General features: G+C 37.4%; 1 protein-coding gene across 4 annotated transcripts in view; it reads left to right on the top strand.

Annotated features, from left to right (window-relative positions):
* EPB41 (erythrocyte membrane protein band 4.1) overlaps positions 1 to 24,530 on the top strand; it is a 153,079-nt gene that overhangs the window by 83,631 nt on the left and 44,918 nt on the right. For all 4 annotated transcript variants that reach the window (XM_067530714.1, XM_067530710.1, XM_067530711.1 and 1 more), the window contains exons 5-16: positions 1,533 to 1,575; positions 4,062 to 4,137; positions 4,906 to 5,124; positions 8,152 to 8,239; positions 8,800 to 8,952; positions 10,331 to 10,428; positions 11,681 to 11,853; positions 12,770 to 12,886; positions 14,831 to 14,956; positions 16,405 to 16,524; positions 18,085 to 18,299; positions 22,334 to 22,396. In XM_067530714.1, the coding sequence (XP_067386815.1) occupies positions 1,533 to 1,575; positions 4,062 to 4,137; positions 4,906 to 5,124; positions 8,152 to 8,239; positions 8,800 to 8,952; positions 10,331 to 10,428; positions 11,681 to 11,853; positions 12,770 to 12,886; positions 14,831 to 14,956; positions 16,405 to 16,524; positions 18,085 to 18,299; positions 22,334 to 22,396 (1,491 nt within the window). The remainder of the gene's footprint in view (positions 1 to 1,532; positions 1,576 to 4,061; positions 4,138 to 4,905; positions 5,125 to 8,151; positions 8,240 to 8,799; positions 8,953 to 10,330; positions 10,429 to 11,680; positions 11,854 to 12,769; positions 12,887 to 14,830; positions 14,957 to 16,404; positions 16,525 to 18,084; positions 18,300 to 22,333; positions 22,397 to 24,530) is intronic.

The following is a 24,530-nucleotide window of genomic DNA, read 5'->3' as shown; positions in this document are numbered from 1 at the left end:
GAGAGTTTAAACAGCTGTTTGGTACAGGTTTTAATTCCAGTCTGGAATAAACTATTCATGTCTGCAGCCACTCTTTTTGCTCTTTTGGGATAATTGCCTTACATATGTATCTTTCTGTTTTAATCGAGTGTAAACTACCAAGTCTGAGATTCTCTCCAGCCCTACAGTGCTCTCTGAAAAGAACCCCCATGTAGTGATTTGATTTACCAGCGAACGTGATCTTAAGAGACCTCAACAAACCAACTTCTGAACCTCCTCTAAAATGTTGGCTAGGCATATGTGTGTCTGTGTGTGCGTGTATACACACACACACAAATATTATACCTAAATATTTCTACCTTCAGAAATAAACCAACCATGTCCCCAAGGAAGGACACTTTTCACCCTCTGCTTTTCCAGTGTAGGAAAGTGAATAGATTGACTGTTTAGCACTGAAGGAGTTTATATTGCAGTTTATACTAGGCTGAAAGGGAGAATTGTTTTCCACTGATTCATGACACAGCATTGGATAAAAGTATAATTAATTACCAAACCCCCCATTGTCTGTTGGATTAGGCAGACAGGATGAGTTCCATAAATGCATGACTGCACTTAGAGCTGTCCCATTCTCATTGGAGAAAACTAACTTCTGTAGCATCAGCACATACATTTAAAAATTGCCACCCTGACAAAATCATCGACCTAAAAAAATGCTATATTCGTGGCCCGTGGGCCTTGTTTTTCATGGATTTCATAGCACTGGATTTATAAGGTGGAAGAATAGAAGAGAGCGTATTTTTAACAATGAATTTAAATTAAACTTATTTACATTTGTTGTATCAGTAACATGTAAAGTAAAATGTCCTTTAGGTTAAGAAAGATGATTTTAGAGGGCTGAATGGATTAGGTATGCTAGTCTTTCACCTCAAAAGACCTAGATTTACAAATACTGGTTAGGTCACATGAAAATGAATTTGATGGTTTACTTCTAGCCTTTAGAGCACATACAGTGTGACACAACTAATAGCTTATGCTAAGAAGAGGCTCAAGACTGAGATGTTTCGAGTGATGACTGAAGAAGGATCCTTGGAAGGACTGTGAGATAATTTCACTGGCATAAATTTTGCATAACTTTCTTGCTCCCCAAAAATACTTAATTAATTAAAAAAAAAAAAAAAGAGAGAGAGAGATGAATTACAACTGAGGAAACGGATAAAAATTTCTAAATATATTATCTCCTCAAGCCAATTCTCACAAAGTTGTGCCTTTTATTTTTAAGACTATTCCTCCCCTCCCCCCAAACTGTCATGAATTACGAATAGCCTCCATTCCTGAGGTTTTTGAAACTCTGAGGTTCTGCTGTAATATTATAGAGTAACAAAGGGGTGGGGGTGGATAGTGTAATGTGTGTATACTTTCTGTATTGTACAGCAGCCCGTTCAGTTCACATTTGATATCTGTCTTTTTAGCTGATTGGCAGTGCTGTTTCTTGCAGTGTTTCTTGTAATACTTGTCAAACTCTGTGTGAATTTTACTATTTTCTCTTCTTACAGACATGGCTAGATTCTGCCAAAGAAATAAAAAAACAGGTTCATGGTAAGTGGATTGAGTTCATCTTGATCTCTTTTTTTTTTTTTTTTTTTTTACTGGTAGATATTTTATAGCTTGGATGTGCAATTCAGAGAACCCTTAAAGACTTGTTAGAGTTCATATAAGGGTGTTTGGCAGGGATCAACACAAGTTCAAACAGCATGCACTCCCTCTTCTTTTACGCTTAATAATGTGCTGGGCTTAAGAAAACGGTGGCACTTCTTTACAATGAAGTATATCCTGCAATACATTGTCAGGAGGCAGACAAATGCTGTACCTCCATAGTGCAATCTGGAATTAGTTAGATCTTTCAGCCTGCCAGTGTGGGGGGGCAGGAAAGAGATGAATGTCATGAAAAGCCACTTAAAGATAAATAACGAGATGGGAAAGGGGAAAAGAAAATATGTGCTGTAGCAGACTTCTGTGGATTCTTCACAGATGCTCAGGCATCCGAATGGGGTAGCTGAGTTGAACAAGTGGCTTGAACAGTGTCAGGATACATCTCTCACAGTACAAACAGAAATGGACTGAGACTTCTTTTGGTATAGGGTCAGTTCAATGCAGGAGCCAATGTCCATGTAGATCCATTTTCAGACACCATTTGTCTTCAAAGAATATACACACTCAAGACTTCTCCCTGCAGTGAAAATGAAATTCTGTATAGGTTTACAGGGAGAAAAGGAGAGGAGTAAAGGTATTTCAATAAAGCTATGAAGAGAATTGGTTCTGTGTGTGGCATAGTAGAGGCAAAACTCCATTGGAGTTAATAAATGAACAACACTAGGAAAACTTCATTCCAGTCTTTTTTTTTTTTTTTAATCTACAAAAGCAATTGTTTATGTACAAGGCTTGAACTGCATTTTATCTTTTGAGATAATAGTGGTAAAAGTACAATATTGTGAGACTGGTGCAAAAACCGATAGCAAGATATTTAAAGGAAATCCTTTGTTTCACTCAGCAGACGGAGATACATGTAAATTGTCTTACTGGAAAATGACATGATTAAGATACAGACCTAAAAAAGGAACACTGTTTTTCAGCAAACAAGCCCAGAATGTTTGTGTTTCCCCTAAAATAGATAGAAAAGTTGCTCACAGTTATCTGTTAAACTTATTTTTGAATAGTTGAATGTTTCTGGCACAACACAATGAAAATGGCAGGATTTGCCTCTAACTCAGTTATGGTGTGGCATAAGAGACAAATCCATAAATGGAGTCTGTTCTGTTTCTGCTCTCCTGCGCTGTCTCCCTGGCCCCATTTGGGACTTATTAAATCTCTTAGGAAACCAAATCAGGAAAACTTGCTTTCCTGAATTAAATCCCATTTTAAATTATTGAATTAGAAAGGTGATGAATGAAATGGTTTTATTTGAATCAGGTTTTTGCTGCAATTTTAGAAATTCCCTCCTGAAGCATTTAATGCCTCTGCCCTTCAGGTCAGCTATCTAAGGGCAAAATTGATTATCCCCTCCAAGAGGAAATGGTGAGCTCATTCTGAACACTTGAAAAAATAAATCTTTAAAGCTACTACCTTGTTGGTATCTGAACTCTCTGAAGTAAGGAGGGATGGGTGAGTTTTAATGTCCACACAGTGCAACTATGATTGTAAGGTGCTATGTTGGAAAATGATCTCTTTAATTATTTCTGTTTCAGTTTAAAAATATTTTCAAATACAGTATGCTCCCTGAGATATTAAGGAAGGTTGCATTTTTGTATACATTGAAAAATAAACATAAGCTTTGCATCTTTGATTGTGTGATGTGATTTATTTGAAAAGTGGCTGAGCAAGCATTTTAATATAATTGTAGTGCTCATAGAAGTAAGACTGATGACACTAATTAGAACTAAGTATTGTCTCTGAAGGTGCTATATAAGCCCTGTAATTCAGCTGTAATAAAGCATTTCAGTCTTGACCTGCAAAACCCTTGCTGTTTTAGCCCTAAGTGTTTCTTGACTATAGATTGACATTTGTACTGAATTTATATGGTGGCTCTGTGGCATGGGCCAATATTTAACAACTAAACACCTCTTACTTATTACCTAAGGGAGATTTAAAACCTGAGTCTTTGGTGGCAAAATGCTAATTCATTAACCCACACCACAGTTTGACATCTATTCATACTTTATCACTTCTGTAAAAAGCAAAGTGAGGTATGAAGTATTTTATGAGCAGTAGATTTCAAAACAAGTGAATTCCTCATTTCTTATATTAGCTGTGATGTCTTTCATGTGCATATGTCTGCCTTCACTTAGTCCACTTACATGTTCCACATAAAAAGAGTAGATGTGTTTTAAGCTAAGTAAATGAAAACAGAACACTTCTCTTTAAACTACATTCTATAATCAATAATTCAGATGGCAGCATTAAAATAGAAAATATCATTTGAATGCTTTATTTTTAAAATCAGATTTGATATTTATAAATTTTATAAACATCTGTGTTGTGAAAATTTTTGTTGTAAATTTTCAGAACTTGTATGTTTCTAATTATAGGAGGTCCCTGGGACTTTACATTCAATGTGAAGTTTTATCCCCCAGATCCAGCACAGCTGACAGAGGATATAACAAGGTAAAAACATAGATTATTACCTATTAACTTTGCTAATCAAGCAGTAGGCTCAGTAGTAAAGTACTGAGAGATGAAAAGTACAATAGAAGTGCATAATATTTCACTTTTCAGGCAAAAGCTCAAAAGCTATTTATAAATCTTTGTTTTCAAATATATTTTAGAGTTAATACATTAGGACTAGACGTACTCAAACTCCTGTGCTATAGCTGTTCTGATGGACTATCTTAATATATCTTCTGATGTCTGGAAAATATGTGGAAATGTGGTGCATATCTTATTGGCAGCACATGACTGAGTTTCTTTATTTGGTTAATATGGAGAACTTTTTTCTATGTAAGGTTTTTCCTTATTGTGGATGTGTGGTTTGCCTTTGCATTGAAGGCTATATATATAAGATTTTTTTTAATGTAAACCTCGGGAGTGTGTGTATACCTACACATACTTTTAAATGCCTTGAACAAAGTCTGATTTCGGTTATTAACAGCATCTCCTGCCCCATTTTAAAGGGGGTGATTTTTTTTTTTTTAATCCTCTGGTCGTTCTTCCTTTCCGATTACTGCAGGTGTATGGCCCTTACCCTTTGAATGAAGAGGGTGCATTAACTTTTTTTTCTTATATGCCTGTATGAACGCTGCTCCACTCCATTTAGCAGCATAAAAAGTGGCCTTCATTCTGTCCTCAGGAGCTTGAGCTCAGAATAAAGTTACCAGGTTTTTGTCTTCTATTGCACTCTCTGTTAAAATCACATTTTCTGCTTTTTCCCTGTAGGTATTATTTGTGTCTTCAACTTAGACACGACATTGTTACAGGGCATCTGCCTTGTTCCTTTGCAACATTGGCCCTGCTGAGTTCTTACACAGTCCAGTCTGAACTGGGAGATTATGACCCAGAGTTACATGGCGCAGATTATGTCAGTGAGTTTAAACTCGCCCCAAATCAGACAAAGGAACTTGAAGAGAAAGTCATGGAACTACATAAAACATACAGGTAAGTGCTGGTATTAAAGGGAACTTGTCTGAGCACCACAAAGTGAAAGGAGTAATTAGAATAATAGCCATTTTAATATTTTTCCCAAATTCTGTTATTTTAGTTTTCTCTTCAGGGCCATCAACATCTTTTGTTAGCCTCAAAGAGAACTACAGCGAGAGTTAGTTTCATAGATGAGTTTTCAGTTCACAAAGAAAATTCATCTACTATAAATAAATAAATAAATAAAGCCCAACAAGTTATACAGTAAATCTTTCCAGAATTTATAACCCACTTGCTTTGCATAAACTGTTCTGCTACTGCTGTGAAGGAATCCGATACTGAGAAAGTCCAGAGTTGGTCTTACCATATTAATTGCCCATTGAGACTACTTATTTACAAGATGTAGCCTTTATTGCTTCCTTCCCCTCTTCCCCTCCACACAATCCCATTTTTGTCCATTTGTTCACATTTTGTATCTTGTCATAATTCTAGACTCGTTGGGGCAGGGATTGTCTTTGTCTTCTCATTTTTTGTTTGTATGGTGGGACCTCTAGGAAGTACTGCTTAACAGTAACAAAGGAATTGCTGAAAACATTGTTGGGTCCAAAACCAGTGAGACTATTCTGAAGCTGTTGGTTAGTAAAAAGATTTTCTTCCTTCCTGCTAGAAAAAAACAAACAATTTTTAGAAGAGGTCTGTGAAAATGTATAAAATGCATCTTTAAGAACTCTACTTTGTGAGTCTCTATAGTCCTCACATGTATGACAGTTGGGGATGGCTATGATTCCACTTAGAACTATGTTGTGCGCACACCGTTAACTTTGTCCTTTGTTCTGCCTTCTCGTCTTCGATTGTTTGTTATTCAGTTGTCCTCTGAGCTGTTCGTTAGAGGGGCCTTGTCTTCTGCATGGTATGGTCTATATCCTGTTTGGGGTCTTCTGACGTTACTGCAATATTAATAATAGATAACCTTGTACAACACTGAATGCTTTGCAAGTGTGCATGAGAGGAGGTGTCAATACTCATAATTTTGTTTTTGGTGCAGAACTCTCATCATTATTATAGGCAGCATTGTTTTTGTTTACTAAGAACCAATAGCGTGCTTGGCACCACGTAAAACATACAAAAATGTGGCCCCCACCCTATGGGGTTCGTGGTCTCAATGGGCAGACAGAGCTGATACAGTTGCATCCTGCCCCAGAGGAAGGATTTCAGAGTGTAGCAATTTTTCAGATTATTTTACTGGATAAGTAGCTGCACTTTTAACTTTGTTGGATGAGAATATTAAAGGGAATGAACTTTTCCTATAGCCTAATATTTGTCCTTCTGCGACTACCTTTTCATACTGGTGGATTTCTCTTGAGCAGCACTTGTATCAGGCTAGAGGTACTTTTTTACTTTTTGAAAAAGAAATTTTATCCCGTATTGTGCATATTTACATTAATATACTGACATGTTCAATTACAGAGACCACATTGAACTGTGTATTTACTACCTAGCTCTCTTAGCACCTTGGTATACAAGTGCTATACAGTCCAAAAAAGGGGTGATGTAGGTGCGGATCGTTTTAAGGGGAAAAAGAAAACTTTGTAAAACACTGAGAATGAGCCCAAGCCCTTGTGTGGGACTTGAACCTACAATAACGCTTTTAGAAAACTAAAAGCAAAGACGAAGCCCTTTCCAGGGCAAATGCAAATTAATAACATAAGTATAATCTGTAATAGTGGACTTCAGTCCAATTTAACAAACACCTCAAAATCACACTGTCAGATCAATATTTTAAATTGATTTCCCTCTGTTTATACTGAGGGAGAGAGGAACTGAGGAAGATAAACTTGTCAGTTGCTCGGTATCCCCCTTTGATTTCAAGTTATGAAGTACTATCTGTGGTAGAACAGGCAACTAATATTGCTGAATTATTTATTTATTTATTTTGGCTGTTTTATTCTGTTAAAACAAAAGAGCCAATGAACACGAAGAAATTCTTGTAAAACAAAAATATTAAAAACTGACCAGAATAACATGGCTATATCTAAACGTATAGCATTATATGCTATAAATACTCTTATGTAGTTGAGTTCATTAGTATTTGATTTTGTTCTAAGAACTTTAAACTTTGGATGATTTTTAGATAAAGAATTTCCACATAAAATGTTCCGAGTGCTATTGCCATATTATTTGGATGATACAGAGTTTGTGTGTAGGAGATGCATGTTGACCTTGTTGTTCCATTTAAAATGGGTTATTGTTGCAGTATTGGTCCTTTTTTTTTTTTCTGTTGGTCTGCACTGTATCATGCCAGCATAAAACACAACACTAGGGTTTTCGGTTTACATAAAATATTGGGTTTTGTAAGTAAGACATCAAAGCAGCAAACAAAACTAAATGTATATAAATGAGTAGTGTTCCAATATAGCATTTGGAGACCTCTTGCTCAATAGAAGCCCATTAAGAGGCACTTCAGTGACACTGAAAATAGCCCCATTATCAGGATGTTTGTTATCCAGAGTTGCATTGTATTGCCTCTCCTATGGACAGAACTCCATCTGTTCCCAGAAAAATCTTTTTCATCTAGCCTGCTCCTAGGAGGAGTCTCTTATTAAGTGATTTCAACTGCCCTTGCATTTATTTCGCAGAACAATAGCTGGATTCTGAAAATTATTGAGGTAAAGTGCTTAAGAAGGAACTGCAGTTTGCTGTTTTGCCTTCAGTAGATGTAATTTGTTCATGTTTTTTGCAAATGAAGTTGGCTATTTAGAGACTAAGTGCCATGACTGGCACAATGTGCTTGCTTGCTTTCAGTCTTTGTGTCCCTCAGAGGCACAGGGTGTTGAGGAATTATGATAAAATAAACACAAAATAATATCTTTTGTAAACATAACTTCATTTTCTGAATGCAGATTCTTCTGTGTTGAATTCAGCAAAACAAGGCCCAGCAATTAATTTGCTAAATAAAAGATCACTTCCTGTTCCTTTAAAACAAATCATTATTATAGATAATAGTAAGTCCATTGTCTTTTTAAATTTTTTTTAACATTTTTTTAGATCCATGACTCCAGCCCAAGCAGACTTGGAATTTCTTGAGAATGCAAAAAAGCTGTCTATGTATGGCATTGACCTTCACCAAGCCAAGGTCAGAGTTTTTGTTATTGTTGAAGTAGGCTGGGGCCACAGGTTCCTTATTTAAAGAACCCCGTTCAGATGTAGACAGGCAGACGGCTACACGTGCAGAAATGCAAGCATATAATAGATATGCTGTATGCATTAGTGCAAAATTTATAAAAAGGAAGTTACACTTCCTGATTTGCTTCTCTCTCTGTTATCGAGAGCTCTTTATAAACCTACCAATGTAGACAGGATTTAAACTGTTTGATCCTGCAGAGTAACCCACTCTCCGAATTCTGATCAATACAATATAAATGCTAAAAGATCAGGCACAACACTTTAAGCAGATGGGATTGGAGAAGAGATCGAGAGAAGGAAGGAGGTTTAAGGAGAGATCTGAAGGAAAGTAAGATTGACCCTTGGCACATGGGAAATTGGAAGCTGTTCAAGAATGGGGGGAAAAAAACTAATTTAGTAGCTGTTTAGGAAAAGACAAAAGAAATATGTAGAGAAAATGTTGGGTGATCAGTTGTTGGAACTTGTAACTCCAACACTGCTGTATATATAAAGATGTATTAACTTTCTTAGGACTTGGAAGGAGTTGACATCACTCTGGGAGTCTGTTCCAGTGGCCTTCTCATCTATAAAGATAAGCTGAGAATCAACCGCTTTCCTTGGCCCAAAGTGCTGAAGATTTCCTACAAACGCAGCAGCTTCTTCGTTAAGATCCGGCCAGGGGAGGTACATTGTCGATTTATTTTCTATTTTTGTCCTGTATTGTAACAAAACATTTTCTAATTAGTGTCCAATTTAGACTTAAGTTTGCATAAAGAGAAGAAAAGTGCTGTGGAGATATGAAGTTGTTTCTATAATTGCAGTAGTACAACTGACTTTTATTTTAAATTATACCTTATTTCCTGTCTTATTTTGCTTTGTAGTAAATTCAGTTTATAATATAAAATTAAAATATCTGTCTGAGCTTATAAAATTGCATTTGAATTATAAATTATATAGTATTTAGTTCCGCCTATTCTAATTGAAACAAGAAAAGTGCATAACAGATCTTTGTCGCAGAAATACAAATATAAACACAATCTTCAAATATTTCACCATAACCAAAATGAAGCAAGACATTTGATCTTTCTAATAGTGCTTGGAAACATAACTTGAGGACAGCAAAAGATGCTGTGGAAAACAGATGAATTTTTTTTCTTTCTATGGAAAGCAAGTAGTTGTTCATTTCATAAGACTTTAGATGACCATTGATATTCAGAAAGTTGTACTTTTTTTAGCTGTTGTAACAATATGTAGTATGTCACAATATTGATTATGATGGGGTGGTTGATGCTATTTTGGCTTGCACGTGGATCTCCTTTCCATGCGGAAAGAGGAATGGAGTTGCCTTTGCTGCGTTGTTTTACCCCCCCTGCTGGGTCCAGCATGAATAGAAGTAGGCAGTGAGTAGGGAGACCATGGGACATACGTTGTCCCTCTCCATCCCCACGCATGTTAAATTCCCCTAGAAATGTAATCGTCGTAGGCCATGTTTTCATTTCTCTGGTAGAAGATCGCTTTTAAAGGGGATCCCAGAGTTGCTGCAGAGAAATATAGGCTCCATATAGAAGGGCCTATGCCTTCTTGCAGATCCCTGTGTATCTTAGAGTATGTCTACACTGCTGCGGTAACAGGCATTGATGCAGCAGCATTGAGTGAGCATGGCTGTGTAGATCCACCTCACCGAAAGGTGGAAGACCGTGTCGGTGGGAGGGCATTTCCCATCGACGCAGCGTCATGGAGACGCCGCCATAGTCACCGTAAGTATGTCGAGAGGAGATATGCAAGCTATGTTAAGTAGCTTGCATATCTCCTGTCGATTGCCGCCGCCAGTGTAGACCAGCCCTTAGTATAGCTACAAGGTCTGTGGACACAAACCCTCATTTTCTTCCTTGGTGGGGCAAGCCCCTCGGCTCCCTAGTGGAAGATTGCAGAAGAAGCTCTGTGATGGGAATTTTGGAGTTGCCTGCCTGGGTTTTACCTGGGTATGTTCCATGTAGGTGATACTGTTTTGCATATGTCACCTGTAGTATAATAAAATATGCTGTGTTGCAATTTTCCATAGCATGAACAATATGAAAGTACCATTGGATTCAAACTACCTAGTTATCGGGCGTCTAAGAAACTGTGGAAAGTCTGTGTTGAACATCACACCTTTTTCAGGTATGCCTTGCTTAAAACTATAAAAAATCTGTTTATTAAATATAGTTGGGTTTTTAAAAGTGATACTAATTAAGTCTCAATTTTTGTAATTCCTCTGCTGATAGATATGTCTGACTGTCCTCTATTGTGATTTAAAGTAATAAGGCCTGTAAAAGTGTGTGTGGGGAAATAGTTTATCTTGGGATTCCTAAAATAAATCAAGTTAGCAAATGAATGATTAACCACTAAGAACATAACATAAGAAATCCATCAAAATACAGAGATTTGAAATAAGGCTCTGAAAGCATAACATCTGAATCTATATGGCGAATGAGAATAGAGAACAATCTTTGCCAAATACTCACCTGATAGAGAGAACTGGGATATTGGTTATTTTATCATGTATTATTCTATCTTTACTCCTAAATGGTTTCTTTTTAATAAGAAATTGAGTTAAAATAGAGCCTGAAGTTCATAAAAACGGTGACAGAGTTTGAGAGCTAGGGATGTTGAGGTTTGTAGAAAGATGCTGATTGTTTTGCTGTTGTGCATCTTGTTGGTATCCACTTTGCGGTGTTATGGTTTTGGAAAGTGCCTCTCAGCCAGGAGAGTTTGAGATGCAGGGACTGATATGAGAAAGCTCAAGAATAAATTCTTGATAATGGGACTTTTTTGTAAATGAATACATCTTCAGGTGAACCGTTGTGCCAGAGAAATAACATGAGACCAATGGTTCACAAAAGTCTTCTGGTCTGAAAAATGGTTGCTGAATAGAAAATGTGTAGGAATCTTCCATGTTAATACTCTAAGAGCCATTCCTTACTCCCTAAAGCTTTTTCTTACAGAAAATCTAAATGTTACATTTTTGTTTAATATAGAAGCCTTGCAGGTGTGTTTAAAAAAAAGAAAGTGTGTATGTGGAAGAGGAAGAGAGAGAGCAGTTCTATATCATTTTGAATTATTACTGGTACATTATTTTAAATGTGCCCGTAGAAACTGACATGGCTGTCACGATCCATAGGGATTGGCAAAATCAGGGAGTGAAAATGAGTAAAGGAAAAGTAAATGATTAATTGCAATAACCTTCTAGACTGAAGATGGATATGCTAAAACAGTCTTAACTAACATGGTAATGCTATTCGTGCATGCTATTCTGTTAAGAGATCATTTAGAAAAATATATTCAGTGTGTGTCCCCACTCCTTCTTTAATTCCTTTCTATGTAGTATGAGTGATTTGAAGATATAAAACTAAAGTGCATGCGTGTCTTTTAGGCTAACTTCCACTGAAGCAATTCCCAAGAGCAGGTTCCTGGCACTGGGCTCTAAATTCCGTTATAGTGGACGGACTCAGGCCCAGACGAGACAAGCTAGTGCCTTGATTGACAGACCTGCTCCACAGTTTGAACGAACAGCAAGTAAACGGGCATCGAGAAGCCTAGATGGAGGTGAGTGAAGTTTCATCACCTTGTTGTAAGGTTTGAAATCCATCCAATATTTTTCTATAGAAAATCACCCTGTAGGTTTAGGCTTCATAACTTTTATTACTATTGTTATTTATTAATCATTTATTTTCCTTAAGGAAGAAAGCTGATGTAAAGAGCTTGAAATTGAGACCGTGCCTGGAATGTATTTCTAGACACTCAGTTATTGTAAGGCAATGCATTTTGTTCATTTTAATTTATTAAAAAATAGTCAATTCTGATTCAAAATTTATGGGCAAAAAAATTGGTTTTGTTATAAAGCTCCTAAATGACAGTGAGGCGACACTGCGTAGAGCTGTCAAATAAGACAAGCAAAAAAGAATGTTGTGAATTTAAATGTGTGCTGATGACTGACCCTATTCCTAAAGTCTGTTGAAACATGTTTTTATCTGAGTATGAAGAATTATATGCTGAAGCACCACCCATTCTCCCAAGACTGTTTTTTTAGTTTTGAAAATAACTCAAATCATAAGAAAATACCATAAAACATTGCATAACAAAAACAAACAAACAAACAAACAAAAAAGTCTGTACCTGCTTGTCCCGTTGCCACCCAAAGCCAAAAGAAAAATAGTACATTTTAAATTTATAGTTTTTGAAAACTACTAACAGATCTAGCTTTGGATCCCCACACGACATCTGGGATCCAAATGGTGTTTTGTACTGCTAGTAAGTTTTGAAATTTCCTCAGTGGGTGTTGGAATGACAGTTCATTTCAGATTCCGTGGGCAAGTACCATAGGAGAAGGCAAAGTTCCCCTTTTAGTAATCTTCTGCTTGAAAATAAAAACAACAAATGATGCTTCTGTCTGAATTGAAATCTGCAGCCTTTTCCTATATGCCACATGGGTAGCTTGTTAACATGTGCACAATTTCTTCAGCTAAACGCACATCTCAAAAAATTGAGGTCAGACCCATAGTGGAGGAGAAGCAGGAGGATGTGGTGATGGTTGAGATTCCAGAATCAAAACCTGTGGAACAGTTCCGAGAGAAGCCAGGTATAGCTGTGGTGGCTATGACTCTCTGCAGTGCTTTTTCTATCCTTTCCTTTGATATGCTTGTTCTTGACTACTCTGAAACGTTTCACAAATTTTGGTGTTTTTTTCTTCATTTCTTTGCAAGATATTTCTTTATAGTCAGGCAGCCAACAGACTGGGATGGGTTTATGCCCTTAAAGTGTGGAGAGTTGTTGGAGTAGAATTGCCAGGTTACATTTTTTAGACATGTTTGCAGTATAGTTGTAGCTGTGTCAGTCCCAGGATATTAGAGAGACGACCTGGGTGAGGTAATATCTTTTATCGAACCAATGGTTGGTGAGAGAGACCAGCTTTCAAGCCATACAGAGCTTTTCTTCAGATCTGGGAAAGTACTCCAAGTATCACAGCTAAATGCAAGGTGGAACAGATTGGGTTTTTTTTTTTTTTTAAAGGGACCGTTCTGCAGTCCTAGTACAAAAAGGAGGTTAGTGGATTGCAGATTGTTGTAATAAACTGTTAATTCAACAGACTTTCAGACAGAACTTCTATGTTCAGTTGGAGAGATTTTTAATTACATTTCAAATATTTTATTTTAAATTTGTGTACTTTATAAATGCTAGATTAAAAAATGTGGAATACTGTTTTTGTGATCTTAAAACCTGTTTTAAAACTCTCAGTAGACTTCATCTTGAAGGTTGCTTGCTTTTTTTTTTTTTTTAAAGCCTTGTTAAATATGTTTTGCAGTTCATGACATATTGGGAGCCATCATTTGCAGAGTGTAGATTTCCTTTAGAAGTTGTTTGTTTATTACAACAGTATCTTGTTGACTTCTTGGCAAAGAAGTCCTAACACACGTTAGTCCTAACAATATACACAATTTATAAGCATATCAACTTCTTTGTCAAGTAGTCGATATGCTTATAAATTGTGTATATTGTTAGGACTAATGTGTGTGTTATACCAGTGTTATCAAAGATTTGCTTTGTTTGCTACTTATCTAGTAATGAAAGGAAATTTATGATGAATTCTTATTTGTGCATAATTCTTTCCAGCCAGCATCTCCATTTCTGTGTTTTGACTAGAGTTCCATCCTGCTACCCCCCACCCCAATTCACTAAAGAGACCTTGTTTTGTAGCCATAATTTTTCTGTCCAAAAAGATCTAGACAGGATCCATCAATACCTTTCCTAAACTGGAGACTGCCACAGACCAGTCAGTCCCATCTTCTTCCACACCTACTACCTAGGACTCTGACATCTGCCTACTCAAGTGTTGCCAGCTCCTGCTGACTTGAGAAGTGCTAATGTAAATCAACCCAGGCACCACAAAGGGCTAGCAACTAAGACTCAAACAATCAGTACACAATTCTGATTGTAGTCTAGGTCTATGAACTTTCAGGAGGTGGGGGGACCTCAAATACACTTGGCCCTGGCTCTGGGCTGTAACTCCAAATTTTTTTAAACAGATGAAGTTAGATCATTACTGTATGTATTCTTCTGCTTGAGTTCCTATTTTTTCCTTCTCTCTCATAGCAGCACCTTCCTCTCATCAAAATCCCATAATTGAGCAGCACTTTCTGATGCAATAACATTGTAAAGTGGATATCAACAGGGTTCTTGAGAGCATAGCAATCATCCTCTTTCTAGAGACCTCACCAATATTTCCTAGCTCCTTCACACCTTTTCTCCCCGGCCCAAATTATTCATTATAATGCAGTATGTTGGTAGGAGTGGTGTGATTATAGTGACTTTGGTATGCGGTTACAATGCAGGACTATATAGGATTAGATCTTTAGTAGTGGCTTAAAACAGGCAATTGTAGTGTGTTAGCTCTTTTCAGAGGTAGACATATGCAGCCCTTATGAGATGTGTTCCCATTCCCCTTAACCTCACCATTAGTGACTGTTACGTTTCCCTGCACTCTTCCAGTTGGTATATTAATTAATGCATGCATAACTTCTTCTAGCTAAACATACTTTTGAAAATACTGAGATGAAACCAATAGCAGAAGAGGAGGAAGAGGAAAAAGTGGAGGTGTTTAAGGTTACTGTTCCAGAATCAAAATTAATGGAACCATTCCATAAACAGCCAGGTACAGCTGTGATGGCTTCTCACATCAGTCCTGCTAACATCACCTCCTACAGTATTTACACCTGCTTTTAAATAGCTTATTTATTATATACGAGCCGCGTTATGGATTGCCGGTGTTAAAGGTGTTGAAATACTGTAGAATATGTCTAGGATGTTTGCTGTGGTACTAACTCAATTAAAACCAGAGTGAACATGGCAAGTACCTTGGGCGAGAATGCTGCAACATCAAATGTAGTTACGAACCAGACCACGTTAGTATAAAAGCAACATTTTACAGCAGTGGTTCAGCAGTTCTGTGATATATGCACTTGTGTCAGAGAACAGATGGCTACCTCTAACGGTATAGTACCTTGCTAGAAGTGCTGTCACTTTCATAGGCATAAGTGTCATGAATCCTATTAGGAATATACAAAGCCTAGAATTTTTCAAGTTGTGCTCTCCCTGACCTGTGACAGCTGTCATGCAAGCAACACAATTTGAGGAGTTAGATTGCAGCTCCTTTTTTCATTGCATTGTACTTGACTGCTGATTCAGCCTCCCCTGAAGTCAGTTGCTCTTTCTAAGCCATTTCATTGCTTCAAATAAACTGCCAAACCTCCATTTGTCTTAAATAAAGGCACATTTTATTGGCAAATTACAGAAGTTGGAGACTAAAATAATGAAATAAAAGCTAACTAGAAATATCACCTACCTGGATACTTGCTCTGTGCTTAAATTTCAGAACATCCAAATATTACCTGCTGCAGCATGGCAGGCAAAACTGGTTTCTCAGAGCTTTGTGCTTTCAGCCTGACAGCTGTGTCCAGATCATGTGGTCCACAGTTCTGTGCGTCAGCAGAGCTGCTCCTTCCCTTCAGAGGGAAATCATCCCTTTGTTCTCCTATCAGCCAGTCTTTGTTTACAAGGTACCCATTCCCTCCACTCTGGTCCCATCACATACACCTCTCTGGGCCAGAATAATGGGTTTCTACACCTTCAAAATCATGTACACTGTTATTGCCCAACTGTAATGATATCTTCATCCAGCTCTATTGGGATGGACCTTAGTGAACATGTTGCCTCACAGGCACTGAATTCGGACACACATCAGTTAGTTCTTTCCTTTCTCAGCCTGACCACTCTCGCTTTAAGTGGTTTTTCATTATTTTGCATAACAAGTTATGCCTCTATATCCAGTGTTATTCTGGGTACAGAAATACATTCTAAGTATAACATACTAAGCAAAGTTGTTAGTATTTTATACAGCAGATACATAATTATAGGCTTCCAAAGGAAACTGTATTAATTTGGTTCTCTATCCCCGTCCTATTACCCTAAAGCATCATAAAATTAGTTGCATAATTCTGTGTGCTGATATTCAGATTAGATTCCTGAAGAGAGGTGTTTCTTGCAAGTTTGCTCTTGGTAACTTCTATTCCATGCAGTCTTTGAGGTGGCATTTTTTTTTAGCCAAACATGTCCTTGAAAATATAAGCCTAATAGAGGAAGAGGAGGACGACAAGAAAGTGGTGGCGATGAAAGATCTAGAACTGGAGTCCAAATTTCTGGAACCAGTCCAAAAGGAGCCAGGTGCATTTTGTGATGGCTTCTCACACCTGTGTGGTTTACATTTCCATCTGCTAAGCCTGACTCTGTTTGCTATTTCACAACCACCACATACAACTTTTCCAGTATTTATTGTCATTTCTACAGTATAAGCATCAAGGCAGTGGTGCTGGATGAGATTGTGTCAAACGGATGCCATCTCATTACTATGCACTGTCTTATTGATGTATAGGAGAAACCTTTTAGAAAAGTGTCATCATACCTTGGGTTAATATGTAACAGTGTGATAATTCAATAAGCTTCAGTGTTGACAAGTTTGTGCACTTGATTACCAGTAAAATTGTTTGCAGTTTTCTTGCATTTTTCTCTTGAGCTACTATTTTATATTGGTCAAATACATATAGTATTTTTGTATATTTTATTTTATTCACAAAGACAAAACTCATTTAAAACCTTTTTGAGTGGGGAAGCAAAACAGGGATTAGAGGATATCTAAACTCTCAGACTATGATCCAGAAATTTTCCAATTTAAGATGTCTTGGGTCTAGCCGAATGAACTGTAGTAAATTAGTATTAGCTTGGCCAAAGTACCAAGTGTACATTTTCCTGTTTAAACCAGTAGTTAACTTCATGAATATGAGCTCCTGACAAACTGAATTTATTATTTCAGCTAATGGGAAGAAGTTTAATTGAGTAACCATAAAAATTAATGTCTGAAATCAAATAGGTCATTGTGGGTATAGAAATTGCTTAGTGACTTGATCTGGGTTTGTTTTGACGCAAAGGATCAGTTTGACCACCTATTCCTAAATGTAAGAATTTTTAGAAACTTTGTAGCTCAGAAACTAGAATTGGGGCACGAAGAGGGATGGTGGATTTTGTATGTACCTGATGCTTAATTGTGAGGCTTGTCAGCCTTCTGCTGAAAGACACATTTTTAAGCCTATGTATTCACTGCTGCACTTTCACCAATTTGGAAAATGATAGGTATCGTCCCTCAACAGTGGCTCTTGCTGTGGCAGGGAAGATCATCTGACACAAAAAGTGGAAGTTGGCTTTGAAAGCCAACTGGATGTTACTGCTTGTCTGTAAAGCTTTATAGTGAAATACCTATTGATTTTGAATTGGCAAAAAGAAAATGCATAAATCTGACCTGAGATGGTGAAGGGGTAGAGAATCCCAATGTCTATGATTCAAAAACTCCTAAAGTTTCTGTTTGGGGACTTCCTTGTGAGGTTAGTACAAGTGATTACCGTTATAATGGTTTGTAATTTAGTGGTTTCATAGCGATACGTTTGTATCACTGATGTTTGAAAGATTCAGAAACTCCTTGCACAGTGTCACAAGTAAATAGCATTTCTGGTTTGGCTTCTTTGCAGAGTGTAAGCTTGCTTTTTTACTTTCTGTACAATACCATTTATTAAAACGATAAAGAAAATAACCTCAACCTTTCTGTACTAAATGCACAAGCTACTTTACTCATCTATTTTTTTACTGTAGTGCTCTAATTTGGGAAGAATTTCCTAGGGATCTAGAAACATTACGCATTTTGAACCTTGCCTTGACTCTTTTTTTCTTGTTCAGCAGTAGTGGTGGTTACACCTGACCGAAGCCCACGACCCACCTCTGCACCAGCCATTGCTCAGAGACATGTTGTTGAACCTCCCCCATCAGCCTCATCCGACACCAAGGAAATAGTAGTAGTCTCTAAAGTGGAGAAGGAAGCTGTGGAAACTGAAGGAAAGCATGAAGAAGTGCCACCCGAGAAGGCCAAGATGGAGCCATCTGAAGTGTCCAAGGTATGCTAGCCCCGGAGAGTCACCATAAAGTGTTTATTTTGAGAGGACAGGAAGTGATTTTTGCTTTATATGGAGTGATAGCTCTAAAATGGCTGCAAATGGTGGTGTTGAATTAGAAGGGAGGGGAGAGAGAGGTATCTCCTCCCTGTGTAGTCAGTGGACTGGGATCCACTCAAGCTAATTGGTTATGATTCCAGGGGAAATTTTTTTGAACTTTTTTGAAAGTTTTTTGAACTTCAAGATACCATAAAAAAAAAATGCTACAGTACATGATAGAGTTTTCATTTCTTAAAACTGTACGTAGGGCAGTATACTTTTTTGTTCTGGGATGATCCTAAATAAATTGTGTTACCTGTTGATCACCTTAAAATGGTATGTTCCACTGAGAATTAATCAATTGTACAGCTGTATTGGTTCTTGTTTACTAGTGATGCTCTTGACTTCAGTGGAATTGTCCCAGAGTTACATGGTGTGAGAGAAGAATCAGACCCAGAGTCTTCCAGCATGTATAGTGTGAAGTGTTGTTTTCATTGATTTGTTTTCCCTGGAGAGCTGTTAGTGGACTTCTGACAGGCTGGAAGCTAGGCTAAAATGTTGATTTATAAATGTTCAAAGACTGTTTAGACTGTGGTAGATTCAATATTAAGTGGGACTACTTAAAAAATATTGGAAAGTGCTAATACCTGGTTCTTCTGAGAGTATTCTGTATAAATATAATTTAAGGTAGAATAGTGTATGATGAGGTATTCCTCTTGTTTCAACACTAATATTTTAAGGTTTATTTTGGGTGAGGGTATGGGTAGTGGAGGAGTTAGAGGCAGAAAGGGTGAAGATTGATCAGATTACTTAAACTTGCTTCCTATCATGCTGATTGTTGTACATTCCGTTTTCTCCATTTTTTGTTGTGGGTCAAACTCTTATTGCATTACATCATATAGAGAGCAAGTTTTGTGTGGTAGATGCAATTATATTCCATAGAAGATCTATATGCATGAAATAAGCACTTGAGGCACAAGGGAGGAGACAGTGCAATATCCTCACCAACCTCCAAGCAAGCCAAGAGATCTTTATTTTCAGGCTTCAAGGAATATTTGTAGAGTTAATAAGAATTCCAGTTGGTTGGAGAAAACTGGTGGCAATCTGGAAACATAGGGCCAAATTTGGACCTAGTTACATGAGGTCCATCTCTGATTCTAATGAAGTTGCACCCACTTAAAACGGGTGACTTTGTCCCTTCAAAACCATGATTGCCTAACATAATCAGTGTTACATTTTCCTTGTGTTATCTGCTTTATAGCTTCCTTAGCCTAAGTAATATGCTTAGTATGTTATGGCTACACTGGTGGCGCAAAGTCGCCGCCGTCAGATCGATTTCTCTGGATCGACTGAGCGGTCAGTGAAGACCCCGCTCAGTCGATCCAGAAATCGATGTACTAAGACCACCTTCACCAGTGGCGTAGCGCTGCGTCGATGGGAACGCGGAAGAGAAGCAGAGAAGTCGATGGGAGTTACGCAAGTTTTTTGCGTAGTTTGCGTAGCTCTCGTTGACTGCCGCCAAATCTCGGAGGTAAGTGTAGACAGGGTCTTAGTGTCAAACACACAGAACAGGTGATCAAATCAGTTAATCATATAGCAGATGCCGTTGATTAACGAAACACAACTTTTGGTAACCCATACTTGGACTGATTTAAAATTGTCAATGGCTGTACACCATTGTAAAATAGCTAAGAGCTCTGAGCCGCTTTTAGTCATAAAGGCACGGGGCGGGAGCAGTGGGTCACTGAGTATGAGTGCAAAAGACTAATGGAATCCTGCAAATAATTGAAACATTGTAAAGTGGCTTAATGCCACACAAGGGTTAAATTAAGAATAATTCTGCTTCCATTTACCTAGTCCTTCATTTAACAGACAGATTTTTCAAGGAGTTATCGTATTAGATTTATTTTGAATGGTGCTTAGTGTAGAAAGAATTCTTGTAAAAAATCCTGTAGACTCTATAAGCTGCTGAGGTTCTCCAGAACCTAATCTAGTCTTGGGTTACCCACCTGTTTCTTTATCCTTGCCTATATAACTTTTTTTTGCCTTCTGGCAACCAATCTTTGTGGTTGATTCCTGTGTTTGTACTTTATCCCATTTCAACATTCTTCCTGTGTTTGTGGTGGCATTATTCCTATTTCAACAGGACCATCAAGGTAACCTTTCCAAAGCTAGCAGGAGGTGCAGTTTTATTTGAATGATTCTTGATCTTTACTCTGCCCGTCAAATGTAAGCACGTCACCTCTGTTACATGCTGAGGCAAATTGGATGTCCAATTGCTATGAAGTTTAAAAAGCTTTGAAACTATGGGTTCTTAGCTCTACAAGTATGGGGAACAAAAGAATCAAGGTTACTCTTGTACTGTCAGATCCAGTGCTAGTGGTAGGTCAATTGGCTGACTCATGTAAATATGTACTTTTAGACATGCATATATGGCCTGTTATATAGGGGGCCAGAGTAGATAATCACTATGGTCCCTTATGGCCTTATAATCTATGAAAGAACAGCTTTATTTTTTGTCTTTGAAAAGTTGTATATCCATTAATTTGAACATGCCCCAATGAGATCACTGTCGAAAGTGACATCACATTATAGATAACTTTCAGAAACATAAGCTTTTTGTTTTAAGGATATTTGTAAGTCAATCTTTGGTTGAACTATTCAGTAAATGCTCTTTGGGGTCTTTTAAAACTTTTGTGTCAAAATTATACTTTCAGTCTGAGAAACATGATGTTGAACTAACAAATTGTCACTGTAAGTTATGTTAACCCTTGTTAACTCTGTTCAAAAGACTGCATGTTGATTCCTGCATGTTCACACATTTCAAAACCAACTTAATATTTCAGCTGTGTTTTTTTGAAACTAAGTGGTTTCCAAAAATCTACTAACAAGAAATGTTTTTACCACTTTATTTCTTAAATGTAGGTGGGGAAAATGCACATAGCGGTCACATTGCCTACGACAAATGGTGACCAGTCCAAGGTTTGTGCTGATAATTATCAGTTAGGTTGTTCACATTCTTTTTTTAAAAAAAGATTGTAAAATGAAGGTTCAACATAACTAAATGAACCAACATTTTTTGTCTTTTATCACTGCAAAACAGCAGCCTTCAGAAAAAAAAGAGGAAGAGCCGATAAGAATGAGGAAGGTTAGCCATTTTACACTTTCACCAAGCAAAATTGCCATATTACTCATGCATACTTAATATATTTAAAAAGACAGTGCTCCAATTTCTTCATGTGCTTTGATTTTTAATCTGCAACTATCTGATATTTGTTTTCAAAACAATTCAGCTTTTTGTCCCATTGACAATCTGAGATTATTAAATGAATCTCTGTTAAAGAACTTCTTAGCGAGAAACATATTCTATTTTGAATGAGTTGCATTTCACAGTTCTGGACAAAATAAATCTAGTAGCAAGCCCAAGAAAAATGTACATTGAGTATTCCAGAAAATGCAAAAATGTAAGCATTTGTTTTATGGGTTGCTTGACAGGGAAGATATGTAAAATGCTGAAGGTATTTCAAGTATATTAATTGTAGTACACATTTTAATATTTTTTAAAGCCTTGGAAGCATTGGAAAAACTACATGTACAATACCATTTAATGCAACACCATATACACTTCATTATCAGGATGTTGAATATGGCTTAATCTTTGCAAGTCTTCCATAGAAAATGTTGGAATACTTATTTGCTGAGAGCAGGACGCCTTTCTTGTAGCAACACAAATAAGCCAATGAAACTCTGGGTACTGTCTCTTTAAATGAAAGTCATTACATTCTTCCATTATTCGTGAACAAGGTCCTCCATTTCCTGGTGTGACTGTTTCTGCACATGTTCTTGTGGTTCTGTGGCCCATCCCATATTGGCACAATGCTGTGCTCCATACGTTTGTTTAACTTTTTTTATTTGCCAATTTGCGATTCCCGCAAGAACAACATTTTAATTTTTTGTGCTTTTCTTTTTTTGTTTCCCCCTTTCTTTCATTTTCACAGAAAAGATCAAAGAAACTAGATGGTGAAAACATTTATATCAGGCATAGCAATTTAATGTTGGAGGTTTGTATGATCTTGAAGCTTATTTCAGTTGCGTTTGCCTGGACTTTCTGCATTCTTTGCTAAACTCTTTTTCTTCCTCCTCTGCTGCTGAGTTTGTTTTTGCATGCTGTTGCATGAAGACTTTTAAAAAAAATATATATATATATGCTTTTGCATGTCAACATTAAACATGACGATGTGCAGTCATTTCTCCTACCTTTTGGTTTTCATTCTGTCATACTTACCTGAAAATATATGATTGGGATAGTCCTGTGCTAAATCTGTTTCTAGAGGCCCAGTGACTTTATTATGTGGTTATTTCCATCCGTCCACAAATAGGAATCTCTACACTGGAACTCAGAATAACATGAATCACACAAGATGCAAGGTGAGAGAGTGTGTGTGAATCTCTCTCTCTGCTTGACTGGGACAAGGAAAAAAATCAATGGAATCAAGGATTAACCACAACCGAGCACATAAAAATGAGACTGACAGCAAAGCTGCAAGCTGTATAAACTATATAGGAATCTTGTTCAGCATTCTTCAGCAGGGCTCATGCCACTGTAACCTCTGTGCTTGCTCAAAGCACAGTAATGTTAGATGAGGCCTTTTTATTTTTGGTTTCCAGAGAACTGCCAACAGAACAGAATTTACCATCCTTGTAGCTGTAATTTTTCTTTAAACGCTTTCCTGCTGTAATGCATTCTAGGAAATGTGCAGTTCTCCTGCACTGGAACAAGCCTGATCAATTACAGGTTCCAGGGATGCGAGTACTATCCCTACCAAAGTGTGCCATGGGGTGCACTTCAGTATGCTGTTGCTCAGCTATCAGTTGCCATATATTCTGAGGGTGCAAAGTTTTCTGTCCTTTCATGCACATGTGTAGATCTTAGATAATCTGGTTTGACACTGGAACTTAAAATTTAGAGGGCTCCCATGCAAACAAGAGCTCAGAGACTGGAACATTCCAATCAGATATTTATACACCATTACAGAAGACACTTTGTGGCTTCTGGTACTGACTGATTCTGTGTGTTTGTGTTTCTATTCAGAATTGCAGCTTCAGCAGCTGATAGGGGTTGCCTCACCAGTTGTTTTTGAAAATGAAATGTACTAACTGCCTTTTTTTCAATCTTAATTTAAAGCTTTGCAGCTTTTGGTTTCTGACTGCTACAGATTTAAATTTTTGGACATCAGTAAAATGGTCAAGAGGAGTCATCTACAGTCAGAATGCAACACGGATTTCACCCACCATTTGTTTAGGCCGTACATAAGCTGACTGTTTAACTATTTCCAATAGAAAACTTTGTGAATTTGTCTCTCTTAAATGGCTCTTTCCTGCTAGTGTGGTACTTGGCTGTGGCACATGTATTGTGTGCTCCAGTGCGCTTCCTTTTGCCTCTGCCTTCTCAACTTCTGATTGCCCCTGCCACCCAAAACACTTTTGTTACAGGTGTTCATAGACGCTCAGCTAGAAACGGGTGACCAAAAAGGTTGCATTGGTTGTTGTTTCTTTCTTTTTACACTATATGTATTTGGCAGATCAGATTAAATCCAGCAGACTGGGTGAGTGCAGGGAAATATTCTAGAAAATATCATTTTATTTTATTGAAAACAGTTACTGCTTCAGATCTTGAACTTCCAGCATTTTATAAATTTATGAAGCACAGAACAGGAGAAAAAGTGTAATTATTAGAGCGCTTTACTCATTAAAAGAGGATTACAAGAGCAATTCAATCTTCTGTGGGATATATCTTGCTAACTTTAGCTTCTACATTAACAGTGTTCTAGCAGAAGAAGTCCAAATGTAAACAAAGTGCTTCTTAACAGGGTCAAGCTAAACAAGTGTAGTGATCGTTCTGTTCTTTCAGTTCAGAGTCAGCCGCAGGGCTTCTCTGCACGTGTTGTTAATTCCATTTTCTGAGCTTACTGTGGAGTCTTCAACAGGCTTGTTCGTACTTTTTCTAACTAGCAGGCACTTATCTCATGTTTTTATCTGGGACAGAAGCCAAAACTATTGCTTCCCCATGGATAGGCCAAAAGAGGAAGCTGTATTAATGAAGCACACATGAACCTTTTATCCCTGCTAGTTGAAGGCAGTCTGCCTTTGGTAAACTGCTGGGTTACCAGAAAAAAGGGTAGCCTCATTTGCCAG

This window comes from Emydura macquarii, unplaced genomic scaffold (genome assembly GCF_026122565.2).
Source record: "Emydura macquarii macquarii isolate MOO-44397 ecotype Brisbane River unplaced genomic scaffold, CSIRO-AGI_Emac_v2 contig_3113, whole genome shotgun sequence".
Classification (NCBI taxonomy): Eukaryota; Metazoa; Chordata; order Testudines; family Chelidae; genus Emydura; species Emydura macquarii.
This window is presented reverse-complemented; position numbering and strand designations above follow the sequence as displayed.